The 12,597-nt window shown below is 43.4% G+C and overlaps 1 protein-coding gene across 1 annotated transcript in view; it reads left to right on the top strand.

The window, feature by feature from the left end:
* The window catches only part of LOC137342515 (glutamate receptor ionotropic, kainate 3-like), a 363,766-nt gene that overhangs the window by 170,352 nt on the left and 180,817 nt on the right, over nt 1-12,597 (top strand). The window contains exon 9 of the mRNA XM_068006438.1: nt 3,234-3,347. Within this exon, the coding sequence (XP_067862539.1) occupies nt 3,234-3,347 (114 nt within the window). The remainder of the gene's footprint in view (nt 1-3,233; nt 3,348-12,597) is intronic.

Genomic DNA, 12,597 nt, shown 5'->3' with positions numbered 1-12,597 from the left:
CCTTAACCTTTCTTCATAATTAAATTGTTGACACCCAGAATCATCTTTGTTACTTGTTTCTCTACCTTCTAAAAGGGAATTATATCCTTCCAATCATTGCACAAATTCCTCCAGGTGGGGTTTGATCAATGTCTGATACAGCAACAATATAATATCTTTTTAATTTGAATGCAACTATGCAGTATGCTGATTTTACGTAGATTTATCTGCTTTCAACCTGAGATCTCTTTCCTGGTCAATGTAATGCATCACTGTTTCATTTAACTCATACTTTCAATTTGGTAAAGAAAGGAAAGTATGAGAAAGAGAGCAAAAGTGAGGGACAGAAAGAAAGAGACAAAGAAAAGTGAGACAGTGCGAAAGGATGGAGAGTGAGAAAAGATAGAAGGAAGGGAGGTTGACTAGGCTTGAATTTCTGACTGTGATTGGACTCTTTCTGCTGCTTTTTTATTTTCAGCTGCAAACTTGGAAATTTTGCTTACAATACCCTCATCCAAATAATTAACCTATACCTAAAAGAGCAAGGTTCCCAATAGCACCCTGTTGAGTAATCTGCTCTACCCTCTTTTCCATTTTGCCAAGTTTCCATTTATGGCTACCCTCTGTTTTGTGTCCTTAAGCTAATTTTCTTCCAACTACAAGAGTGGAACTAGAATATTAAATTTTGGACACAAGTTGTCCTGTTATTGCCTCTCCTGTTGGGAAATTAGAGTTGTTTTTATATTTTAGGCTGGATTTCAGGAGAATGATCCTGATCTCCTGCATATATGTTTGAATGGAACCATTTTATATGTGAACTGGCTGTAAAGTGATCCAGGTATATTACGTGTGTGAAGACTGGCTGTGACAGTTTGGCCAGTACACATTCGCAAAGTACCCATGACATGATGTCATTACAGTAAAATGTCACATATATCATTATGCTTATGTCATGGTTACTACAATAACATCTTGCATTTATATAGCACCTTTAACGTAGTAAAACGACCCAAGGCACTTCACAGGAACGTTATCAAACAAAATTTGACATCGAGCCACATAAGGAGATATTAGGACAGGTGACCAAAAGCTTGGTCAAAGAGGTAGGTTTTAAGGAGTGTCTTAAAGGATGAGAGAGAGGTAGAGAGGCAGAGAGGTTTAGGGAGGGAATTCGAGAGCTTAGGGCCTAGGCAGCTGAAGGCACAGCCACCAATGGTGGAGCGATTAAAATTAGGGATGCTCAAGCGGCAAGAATTGGAGGAACGCAGAGATCTCGGAGGGTTGTAAGGCTGGAGGAGGGGACAGAGATAGGGAGGGGTGACGTCATGGAGGGATTTGAAAACAAGGATGAGAATTTTTAAATCGAGGCGTTCCCGGATCGGGAGCCAATGTGCTGTCATTATACGTGGTGGCAGTCCTAGTCAGACAAAGGTAGTAAATGAGAATGCATCAATCTACTGACCATCAGTCTTAAAAAATATGGTGAATTTAGATTATTGTTGCTGTTGGCTGCATAAAATCTGTGCATCAGGAGCCACAGGCACAAGAATATGAGTAGCTTATGGGTCTGCTATTTTTACAGGAGTTATGCATCCTAATGTTGCATATTAACTTTCAGTTAATCAAATGAGAGGGGTGTTGTCCTCTTATCAACATTTTCCGTCCAGGTAACCCTCCACAAATATTGGCACACTCCCAGGGACTTCTTGCAAATAGTGACACACTCCCAACATTCCACTGTCCTAACATTTTGGTAGATGTCACTATCTTTAAAAGGAAAACAGTGCTAGAGAAACACAAATTTATAGCACAGAAGGAGACCATTTGGCCCATCGTGCTTGTGCAAGCTACTTGCTGGAGCAATTCAAAATTAATCTCACCATCTCAACTATTCCCTGTAGCAAAGCATTCCATGCTTTATCAATCCTCCATATAAAGACATCCTAATCCCTCATTACTATTAATGACAATTTTAAATTGATAATCCCTTGTCATTAACTCCCCAATTAGAGGAAGTAGTCTTACCCATTCAATCCATCAAAATCCTTCATCTTTTTAGAAACATCTGGTACATCTCCTCTTAGCATTTTCTGCTGCAGTGAAAATAATCCCAGTATCTCAAGTTTCCCCTCATAATTGGTATCATTCTGGTGAATCTATGCTGTACGCATTCTCTGACTTTAGTGTTCTTTCTATAATGAGGTGCCCAAAACTGCATACAATACTTTAACTGTGGCCTTGAAGCAACAGAAATAATATGGTAACAAGTCAACAAATACAGAAAAATCGAGAAAGAATATAAAATTCTTGAGACACTGTCCAGCCCGAGGTGGACTGAAGCCAGAGGAGCTTGCAAAGCCCCTGGAATCGCTATACTCCAGGTCTTGATTAAGAAAGATACTTTACCTCTGTAGATTGTTAAACTGCTGCTCTTTATTTCTCTGTTGATGGATATCCACAGATGTCGGACAAAAGATCAATCAGCTTCCTGTATAAATTCCATTGTTATTAGTCACACAGATAACACTTCAAAAACATAAGTTCCCCAGTTGACAAAGGTTGGGGGTGGGGGGTGGTCAGACAAAGGTAGTAAATGAGAATGTACAAGATTAGCTATCTAACACACTCTAAATGAATAAAAAATAGGCCAGCGGGACTATTGAGTTTGCAGGCCATTGTGTAGGGAACTGTGAGCTGGTGAAAAATTGCTGATCGATCGGCTGCTACACAGTATGAGCTGATCAGCTTGCCAGACTGTGGGGGTGTGTGCATAACAGCTTTCGTTCTTATCTCTGCAGCTAGGGGTCCTGTGGTGGCACTGTTGGCCATGAATTGGACATCCCAGTTAATGTAGATCATGAAGGATAAAATTGTACCCATAAAAAAGATGGTGCATTCCTGCAAATGCCCTTGACCAGGCCTCGTAATCTAGCTGCTATTCAGTAACTGTATCTGTCGATGCAGAACCTTGGCAAATCATTTCTGAGAATCCAACATAAAACCAACCTTATCTCCCCTGGCCACCACATCAGTGATTTCTTCAAAAAACTTCACTGGATTAGTTAAATGAAGACTGTTGAGTCTAGTTTCCCACATAAATTAACACATTAGCATGTCAAGTATTGATCTTGCAAAATATCCGTAGAAAAATGTACTTTTAGTATCGCACAAGTTTTAACATTACATCCTGTGAATTTGCTGTTATGTGTCTGCAATTGGTGATATTAAGTCTGTCATGGTCTTTTCTCACACAGGTTGGAACCTGGGACACAATCAATGGCTTAAATGTCACCGAGATTTCCAGAGGCAGAAGATCTAACATAACAGATTCATTGACGAATCGGTCACTGATTGTGACAACAGTCCTGGTAGGTGATTCTGCTACAGATTTCCTCTTTTCTTCTGACAAGTAGTTAGAGTCTGAAGCAGAATTCTGCTTACCTGGGCAATCAGATCCAAACTGGAGATTAAAATGACGTTCTGGATCTCAAAATCCCAAATCTCAGGTTCCAAATCCTGACCTATTTTAAAGCTTTTTAAACTGTTACACTTGCAAAAACAAAATCTATATTTACCTCAATCAGATTCAGGTCACGATCAATCTAGGTCCATAGTTCAAGAAATGTGTTCAATTTTATTTAAATTTGAAATGATACAATCAGTATTATTACTCTTGCACAGCAACAGCTCTCCTACGTTTGCAGAATGAGTCAGTAAGCGTCCAAAGCTTACAGTGGTAACTGTTAAACTGTCCTTTCTCAATACGTGGACACAGGAGAGAGATCAATTGTTGCATGAGGTTTGCTGAGTTCAATATTCAATTCACAGGCTCAACTAATTTCCTCAAGATCATTTTGTAACACGTTACTTTTAAACTTTACTACATCAAGGGAGGAAAGATGGGAACCATACCAAGAGGAGCAATCTACAAAAGGGAAAGGACAAGGGTGTCAAAGGTGGAGGTGAAGGGTTGATTGAACAGATCACTGCAGGAATATCATGGTGAATGGAGGTTCTATCCCCATCCAATACCACCTGGCATGTTTGGGGTGGATGGAGGCTCTACCCCTGATAAAGCCTCACAGAATCCTCAATGTAATGGTGGGACCCACGCACTCCTGCAGAAAGAGCCACAGATTTTTTGAGCAGCACAGAAAGAGGCCTTTTTTTTAAGCTCATCATATCTGCGCTGCCTCTCTGAAATGCCCACTTAATTCTATTCCCCTGCCCTTGCCCCATACCCATTAATTTTTTTCTTTTTCAAATATTTATTCGCTTCCCTTTTAAAATCTATTATAGATTCTGCTTCCATCACTGATTCTGGTAGGATATTCAAGCCTCTGCTTGAATTAATTTTTTCCTGATCTCCCTTCATTCTTTTAAAGATGAAATTAATTTTATGCCCTCCAGTTACCAATTCACTAACCAGAAGAAATAATATTTCCTGATTTACTTTTTTCAAAATCCCTCATCATTTTGAACACCTCGATCAAATATCATCTGAACCTACTTTGTTCTAATGAAAATAGTCTTTCATCCCTGGTATAGTCTCAGTGAATTTCTTTTGTACCATCTCCATGGCCTTGACATCCTTCCTAAAGTAAGGTGTCCAAAACTGGACACAATATTCTAACTGCAACCCCTAAGTCTCTCTTCCTCTCCATTTCTTTTAATTTTTACTATTTAGTGTATTTGTTTTCTCCTATTCTTCCATCCAAAGTGGATTACCTCACATTTCTCCACATTAAATTTCAACTGACATCTATCTGGCCAATCTACTAATCTGTCTATGTCTTGTCGATGTCGTTTACAGTCCTCTTCACGGTTAACTGAACTCCTTATTTTTGTGCCATCTGCAAACTGTGATATTGTGCCCTCATGCCCAGGTCCAAATTATTTATGTATACTAAGAAGAACAACGGTCCCAACACTGACCCCGGGGGAGACACCACTGTCAACAACCCTCCAATCTGAAAAACATCCATTTACCACTTCTTTGTGTTTTCTTTTAATCAACTTCCTATCTGTGCCATCACACTCCCTTTGATACCATGTGCCTTCATTTTATCAACAAGCCTGCTATGCAGTACTTTATCATATGCCTTTTGAAAATCCAGATATAGAACATCCACTGCAATTCCTTCATCAATATACTCTACAATTTTGTCAAAAATTACTAAATTTGTCAGACACGACTTACCTTTTGCAAATCTATGATGGCTGTCCTTAATTAACTCATTTCTTTCTAAGTGAGTATTAATCTAATCTGTATTATGGCCTCCAGAAGCTTACCCATTACCAGTGTTAGGTTGACTGGTCTATAGTTACCTGGTTTATCTTTTTCTCCCTTTTTAAACAACCCTCCAGTTAATCTGTTATTAGTGTTGCTGGCTGAGGAAGGCAGGAATGCCTGCCAGGATTCTGCCCTTTTTCAAATAACACAGTGGGATCTTTACCATCAACCAGACAAGAAGACAGATTTTGGATTAATGTCTCATCTGAAGGACAAAACTTCTGACGATGCAGCACTCCCGCAGCACTGCACTGAAGTGTCAGCATTGATTTTTGTGCTCAAGTCCTTGTGTAGAATTTGAACCCACAATCTTCTGACTCAGAAGTGAGGCTACCAACATACGAAGCCAAGCCCATGCTTACAATAATAATATACAGATTGATTTCTATTTGAGGGTGATACCCCTCTATATCCTCTAAATGCTGTTTGATCCTTTTACAACAAAGAGGGCAAGTGGGTGACCAGCTCTTAGACCTCTGTCAATGATGCTTTGAGCCAGCCACCAAGAGGCACACGAGCAGTTTGGAGACAGCTTTCCGTGCATTTCCTTTCCCCTGCAGGGACATGCCAGGTGTCTACTTCAATAGTCAACAGATGACACCTAAATTTTACCACCCCATGGCATCAACAGTCAGTGCCTAAACATGTTGCCTCCTGCCCAGCACAGTCAATATTGAAGTATCATCAGAGATTGTTTCACCGACATTCATAAAGTTGGTGCATTCTCATAACCTCACATAAAGTTAACATCAATAAAATACATATAAGACAAGATCTTCAAAAAAAATTACACTTCAGGAAAAATTCTAAATACAATTTTTTGTTGTGAAATAAGGCTCCTAAGAAATATGTGACAGATTATTAAACCTTCTGCTAGGATGGAAATGTGGTTTTAAAGGAAAGTGAGGAAAATGTTTCACATATCCCTGAAGTAATCTATAGGCCATGAGACTATAAAATTGAGAGCACCCTTGGTTGAAAATGCTGCTGTGAAATCTATTATTTTTCTGAAGTGTTGTCTGAATAGGAAGCCCTGTTTATTTTCAGTATCAAATTTTCTATTACAATGTGAATCTGCAGTTAACAGAATTCATCAAATAAAATAGGGACACCTTCAGAGAAAAGTATATTGATTATAGTCATCATGGTGAGCATGGAAGAGGTCACGGAGAAAAACATCAATTCTAGTAATTCAGTAAAACCCAATTCTGCTACCAACAGCCACGATTAATCTTTGTCTTAGCAAATGTAATGCAGCAAAAGGAAAGTAGGGTAATAATAAATAGGTTAACAACCTTTGTAGAGTTTGACATGAACACAATTCTAGCACTAATCTAGCTAATAGGGTGAGGGATGTTCTTCCAGTTGGTGCATTGCCTTATCGATGGATCTTTGGATAGCTTAATGCATTCTCATAGGGCTGATATAGTACAGGATTGCTTAAAAAAATACTCTGCATTCAGACTTCTGCTCTTCAGCTAAGAAAACCATGGCTCGATTTTTGGGTGAAGGAGCGGGTGCGTTGGGAATGGCGGGGGGGGGCCCGAAAATCGTTGAAATCCCGAGCAGGTTCGGAGCCCGGTTCCAACCTGCTGACTTCCGGATTCCCCAGTGATGCCCCCCGAATGCAAAAGTCCCACCGGCAAATTAAAACCGGCGGGATGATACTTTGCATAGTTTGTCAGCTAGTTGAAGTACTTGAAGTGCTCAATTGTCTCGACATTTTGGCAGGGGTGCGATTTTGAAGCATCCTCAGCGTGTTTCCCGTGCTGTGGGAAACACTCCCTGTTGCAACAGATGTGTTTCAGCCAGCAGCCAGTGGGAGAAGCAAATGCTTATTTGACAGAATCCTGGAATCGGAGAAAATTTACGGCACAGAAGAAGGCCGTTCGGCCCATTGTGTCCGCGCCAGCTGAGAAACGAGCCACCCAGCCCAATCCCACTTTCCCGCATTTGGTCCATAGCCCAGCAGGTAACGGCTCTTCAGGTGCACATCCAGGTATTTTTTTAATGAGTTGAGGGTTTCTGCCCCACCACCCTCTGGGTGAAAACATTTTTCCTCATTTCTGCTCTAATCCTTCTACCAATCACTTTAAATCTATGTCCCCTGGTTATTGACCTCTCCGCTAAAGGAAATAGGTCTTTCCTATCCACTTTATCTAGGCCTCTCATAATTTTGTATGCCTCAATCAAATCACCCCTCAGCCTCCTCTGTTCTAAGGAAAATAACCCCAGCCTATCCAATCTGTCATCATGGCTAAAATTCTCCAGTCCTGGCAACATCCTCGTAAATCTCCTCTGTACCCTCTCTAGTGCAATTACATCCTTCCTGTAATGTGGTGACCAGAACTGTACACAGTACTCAAGCTGTGGCCTAACTAGTGTTTTATACAGTTCCAGCATTACATCCCTGCTTTTATATTCTATGCCTTGGCTAATAAAGGAAAGCATTCCATATGCCTTCTTAACCAACTTATCTACCTGTCCTGCTACCTTCAGGGATCTGTGGACATGCACTCCAAAGTCCCTCACTTCCTCTACACCTCTCAGTATCCTCCCATTTATTGTGTATTCCCTTGCCTTGTTTGCTCTCCCCAAATGCATCACCTCACATTTCTCCGGATTGAACTCCATTTGTCACTTTTCTGCCCATCTGATCAGTCCATTGATATCTTTCTGCAGTCTACAGCTTTCCTCCTATCAACCACAAGGCCTATCTTTGTATCATCCGCAAATTTCTTAATCATGCTCCCTACGTTGAAGTCAAAATCGTTAATGTATACCGCAAAAAGCAATGGACCTAGTACCGAGCCCTGCGGCACCCCATTGGAAACAGCTTTCCAGTTGTAAAAACACCCATCGACCATTACCCTTTGCTTCCTGCCACTGAGTCAACTTTGGATCCAATTTGCCACATTTCCTTGGATCCTATGGGCCTTTACTTTTTTGGCCAATCTGCCATTTGGGTCCTTGTCAAAAGCCTTGCTAAAATCTATATAGACTACATCAATTGCACTATCCCCATCAATCTTCCTTGTCAAGTTAGTCAGACATGACCTCCCCTTAACAAATCCATGCTGACTGTCCTTGATTAGTCCGTACCTTTCTAAGTGACAGTTTATCCTGTCCCTCAGAATTGATTCCAATAATTTGCCCACCACTAAGGTTAGACTGACTGGCCTGTAATTACTTGGTCTATCCTTCGCTCCATTTTTAAACAACGGTGCAATTTTAGCAGTCCTCCAATCGTCCAGCACTACGCCTGTATCCAGTGAAGTTTGGAAAATGATTGTTAAAGCCTCCACTATTTCCTCCTTGACTTCTTTTCACAGTCTGGGATACATTTCATCCGGCTCTGGTGATTTATCCACTTTCAAAGATGTTAATCCCCTTAATACTTCCTCTCTCACTATGTTTATCCCATCCAATATTTCACACTCCTCCTTAATCTCTGCATAATCCCTCTCCTTTGTGAAGACAGATGCAAAGTATTCATTAAGAACCATACCCATATCTTCCGCCTCCACACATAGTTTGCCTTTTCGGTCTCTAATAGGCTCTACTCTTTCCTTAGTTATCCTCTTGCTCTTAATGTATTTATAAAACATCTTTGGGTTTTCTTTGATTTTACCTGCTAAGATTTTTTCATGCCCTCTCTTTGCTTTCCTAATTTCTTTTTTAACTTCACCCCTGCACTTTGTATACTCCTCTAAGCTTTCCATAGTATTGAGTTCCTGGTGTCTATCATAGCCTTTCTTTTTCTGCCTTATCTTACCCTGAATGCTTCTTGACAGGTGGGGAGAAAACACCATTTATTGCAGCAGGACACTCTGTCACTTCAGACAAAGTTTTGGCTGCAAGACCTTTGTGTTTTCACTCAAAATTCCTACTTTCCACCCAAAACTCTGCTGTACAAACATATTTAACTAATTTACGGACCCCCTCAAACTCACACCATCAGGATGAGGGGGGGGTGGGGGCGGTGGGCACCATGGATGCATTCACCACCACATCCGAGGACGAGCAATATCACCAGCCTCGCCAGGCACGGCGTGCACCTACGCCACGTGGAGCTCCTCAACACAGTGCTGCACCACAGGCACCTGCACAAGAGCACGGAGGGCAAAAATAGAGAGCAACATCAGGATCTACAGACCGAGGCTCAGCTTCCTGGACCTCTATGAGGAGCAGTGCATGCGGGGGCTCAGAGTCAGTCGCCAGGTAGTCGCAGACATCTGCAGCCTCCTTCATGCCGAGCTGCTCCCACCTGGGCCGAGCAGCATCTCCTTACCCGTCACTGTCAGAGTCACCACTGCCCTCAACTTCTTCGTCTCCAGATCATTCCAGGATGCCAACGAGGACATCGCCAGGATCTCTCAGCTGTCTGCACACAAGTGCATAAGCCAAGTCACTGATGACTTGTTTCGCAGGGCCTCGCATTACTTCCCCTTGTATGACCTCAGCCAGACGGAGAGGGCAGTGGGATTCCACGCTGTGGCTGGCTTCCCACGGGTGCAGGGTGTAATCGATTGGACCCATATAGCAATATGAGCACTTCCACACAAGCCAGGACTGTTCATCACCAGGAAGGGCTATCACTCCATCAACACTCAGCTCGTTTGTGACCACCGCAAAAGATTCCATCACGTGTGCGCCAGATTCCCTGGCAGCTGCCACGATTCATTCATTGTCCGGGAATCCAACATCCTGCCCCTCTTCCAAGCACTGAACACCCTTAAGGGCTAGCTCCTCGGGGACAAGGGATACCCCCTGCACATATGGCTCACAACACCTCTGAGGAACCCCATCACCGAGCAACAGCATCGATGTAACCACAGCCACATTGCCACCAGGTCTACAATTGAGCATGGTATAGGGCTGCTCAAGATGCGCTTCAGGTGCCTTGATCGTTCTGGGGGAGTGCTTCAATACGCACCAGACAAAGTGGGACGCATTATAGTCATGTGTTGTTCCCTGCACAATATGACAAAAAAGAGAGGGGTGCCGCTTGAGGAGGCCCCGTCAACATCTGCCACCCACATTGAGGAGGAGGAGGAGGAGCAGGAGCAAGAGCAAGAGCAACCCAGGGGCAGAGCAACGGCTCACCTGGCTGCTCGTGAGGCTAGGGAGTCATGAGAACGGTTCTCTTAACATCAGACATTGTGAAGAGTCCAGTCCTCACACCACCTGGATAGAGCAGCGCCCACACCAGCACCGCCCCCCGCCGCGGACCTCTCCCTGCACAAAACAGTCCTCAACTACACATACACCCACTGTAGAGTGACCTAATGGGTGGCATCAAGTGTCGCCGTTCATGGTGAACCTCATGAAAGGGCATTATTACAGAAGCCAGTCAAGCATGGCCAAGACACTTGATGGTGGTGACAATAATAATATTTAATATGAGTTTAACAAAAAGCAAATATAAATTAAAAACATGACCTACGATCAAACACCCTTGTGCATACCCGTCGTGCTTACAAAACCTTCGCCTTTCGCTTCCGACTACTTCTACGTGGTGCATCCCCTGTGGCTGCAGCAGAGGTAATGGCAGATTGCTCTTGTTCATGCCCTGACCGATCAGACGCTTTAGGCTACGCCCTCTGGGTTTTGGTGCCCGTGAGCGCCCCTCCAAAGACTGCTCCACCTGCACCTGTGCAGGGGCAGACTCGGCCACCTGGAGAGGAGGCGGCATTGCAGGTACTGGTTGAGAGGGGGGGCAACGGGTGAGACGTGGGAGCGCTTTGAGTGGTGTCACCACTTTCATATCCCTTTTCGCCATCATCCCTCCCCGGGCCAGGCCCACATCACTCCTACCACTTTGCTGGACGACAGTTTGGAGAACAAGTGTGAAGCCTTGTAAGGCCAGTGCTGGTATATCTGCCTGCCTGTTCAAGGCAGCAAAATGTTGTTCACTGTGAGTCTGAATGGCCGTTGTCAGGGCCTGAATGGACTCATTTGTGAGCCGTGCTTGAAGCTCAATGGAGGCTAGCCTTCCCTCCATCGCAGGCATTCCCCATGACATTATCTCAGAGAAGGAGGCATATGACATGCATAGGCAGCTGGGATCAAGTGGATCCCTTGAAGAGTATAGAGATTGCCGGAGTAGAGTTAAGAGAGAAATCAGGAGGGCAAAAAGGGGATATGAGATTGCTTTGGCAGATCAGGCAAAGGTGAATCCAAAGAGCTTCTACAAATACATAAAGGGCAAAAGGGTAACTAGGGAGAGAGTAGGGCCTCTTAAGGATCAACAAGGTCATCTATGTGCGGAACCACAAGAGATGGGTGAGATCCTGAATGAATATTTCACATCGGTATTTACGGTTGAGAAAGGCATGGATGTTAGGGAACTTGGGGAAATAAATAGTGATGTCTTGAGGAGTGTACATATTACAGAGAGGGAGGTGCTGGAAGTCTTAACGCGCATCAAGGTAGATAAATCTCCGGGACCTGATGAAATGTATCCCAGGACGTTATGGGAGGTTAGGGAGGAAATTGCGGGTCCCCTAGCAGAGATATTTGAATCATCCACCGCTACAGGTGAGGTGCCTGAAGATTGGAGGGTAGCAAATGTTGTGCCTTTGTTTAAGAAGGGCGGCAGGGAAAAGCCTGGGAACTACAGACCAGTGAGCCTGACATCTGTAGTGGGTAAGTTGTTAGAGGGTATTCTGAGGGACAGGATCTACAGGCATTTGGAGAGGCAGGGACTAATTAGGAACAGTCAGCATGGTTTTGTGAGAGGAAAATCATGTCTCACGAATTTGATTGAGTTTTTTGAAGGGGTAACCAAGAAGATAGATGAGGGCTGTGCAGTAGACGTGGTCTACATGGACTTCAGCAAAGCATTTGACAAGGTACCGCATGGTAGGTTGTTACATAAGGTTAAATCTCATGGGATCCAAGGTGAGGTAGCCAATTGGATACAAAATTGGCTTGACGACAGAAGACAGAGGGTGGTTGTAGAGGGTTGTTTTTCAAACTGGATGCCTGTGTCCAGCGGTGTGCCTCAGGGATCGGTGCTGGGTCCGCTGTTATTTGTTATTTATATTAATGATTTGGATGAGAATTTAGGAGGCATGGTTAGTAAGTTTGCAGATGACACCAAGATTGGTGGCATTGTGGACAGTGAAGAAGGTTATCTGGGATTGCAACGGGATCTTGATCAATTGGGCCAGTGGGCCGATGAATGGCAGATGGAGTTTAATTTAGATAAATGTGAGGTGATGCATTTTGGTAGATCGAATCGGGCCAGGACCTACTCCGTTAATGGTAGGGCGTTGGGGAGAGTTATAGAACAAAGAGATCTCGGAGTACAGATTCATAGC

The sequence above is a fragment of the Heptranchias perlo genome, chromosome 26 (assembly GCF_035084215.1).
Source record: "Heptranchias perlo isolate sHepPer1 chromosome 26, sHepPer1.hap1, whole genome shotgun sequence".
NCBI classification, from domain to species: domain Eukaryota; kingdom Metazoa; phylum Chordata; class Chondrichthyes; order Hexanchiformes; family Hexanchidae; genus Heptranchias; species Heptranchias perlo.
Note: the sequence above shows the minus strand (reverse complement) of the source record. Positions and strands in the feature narration are given on the sequence as shown.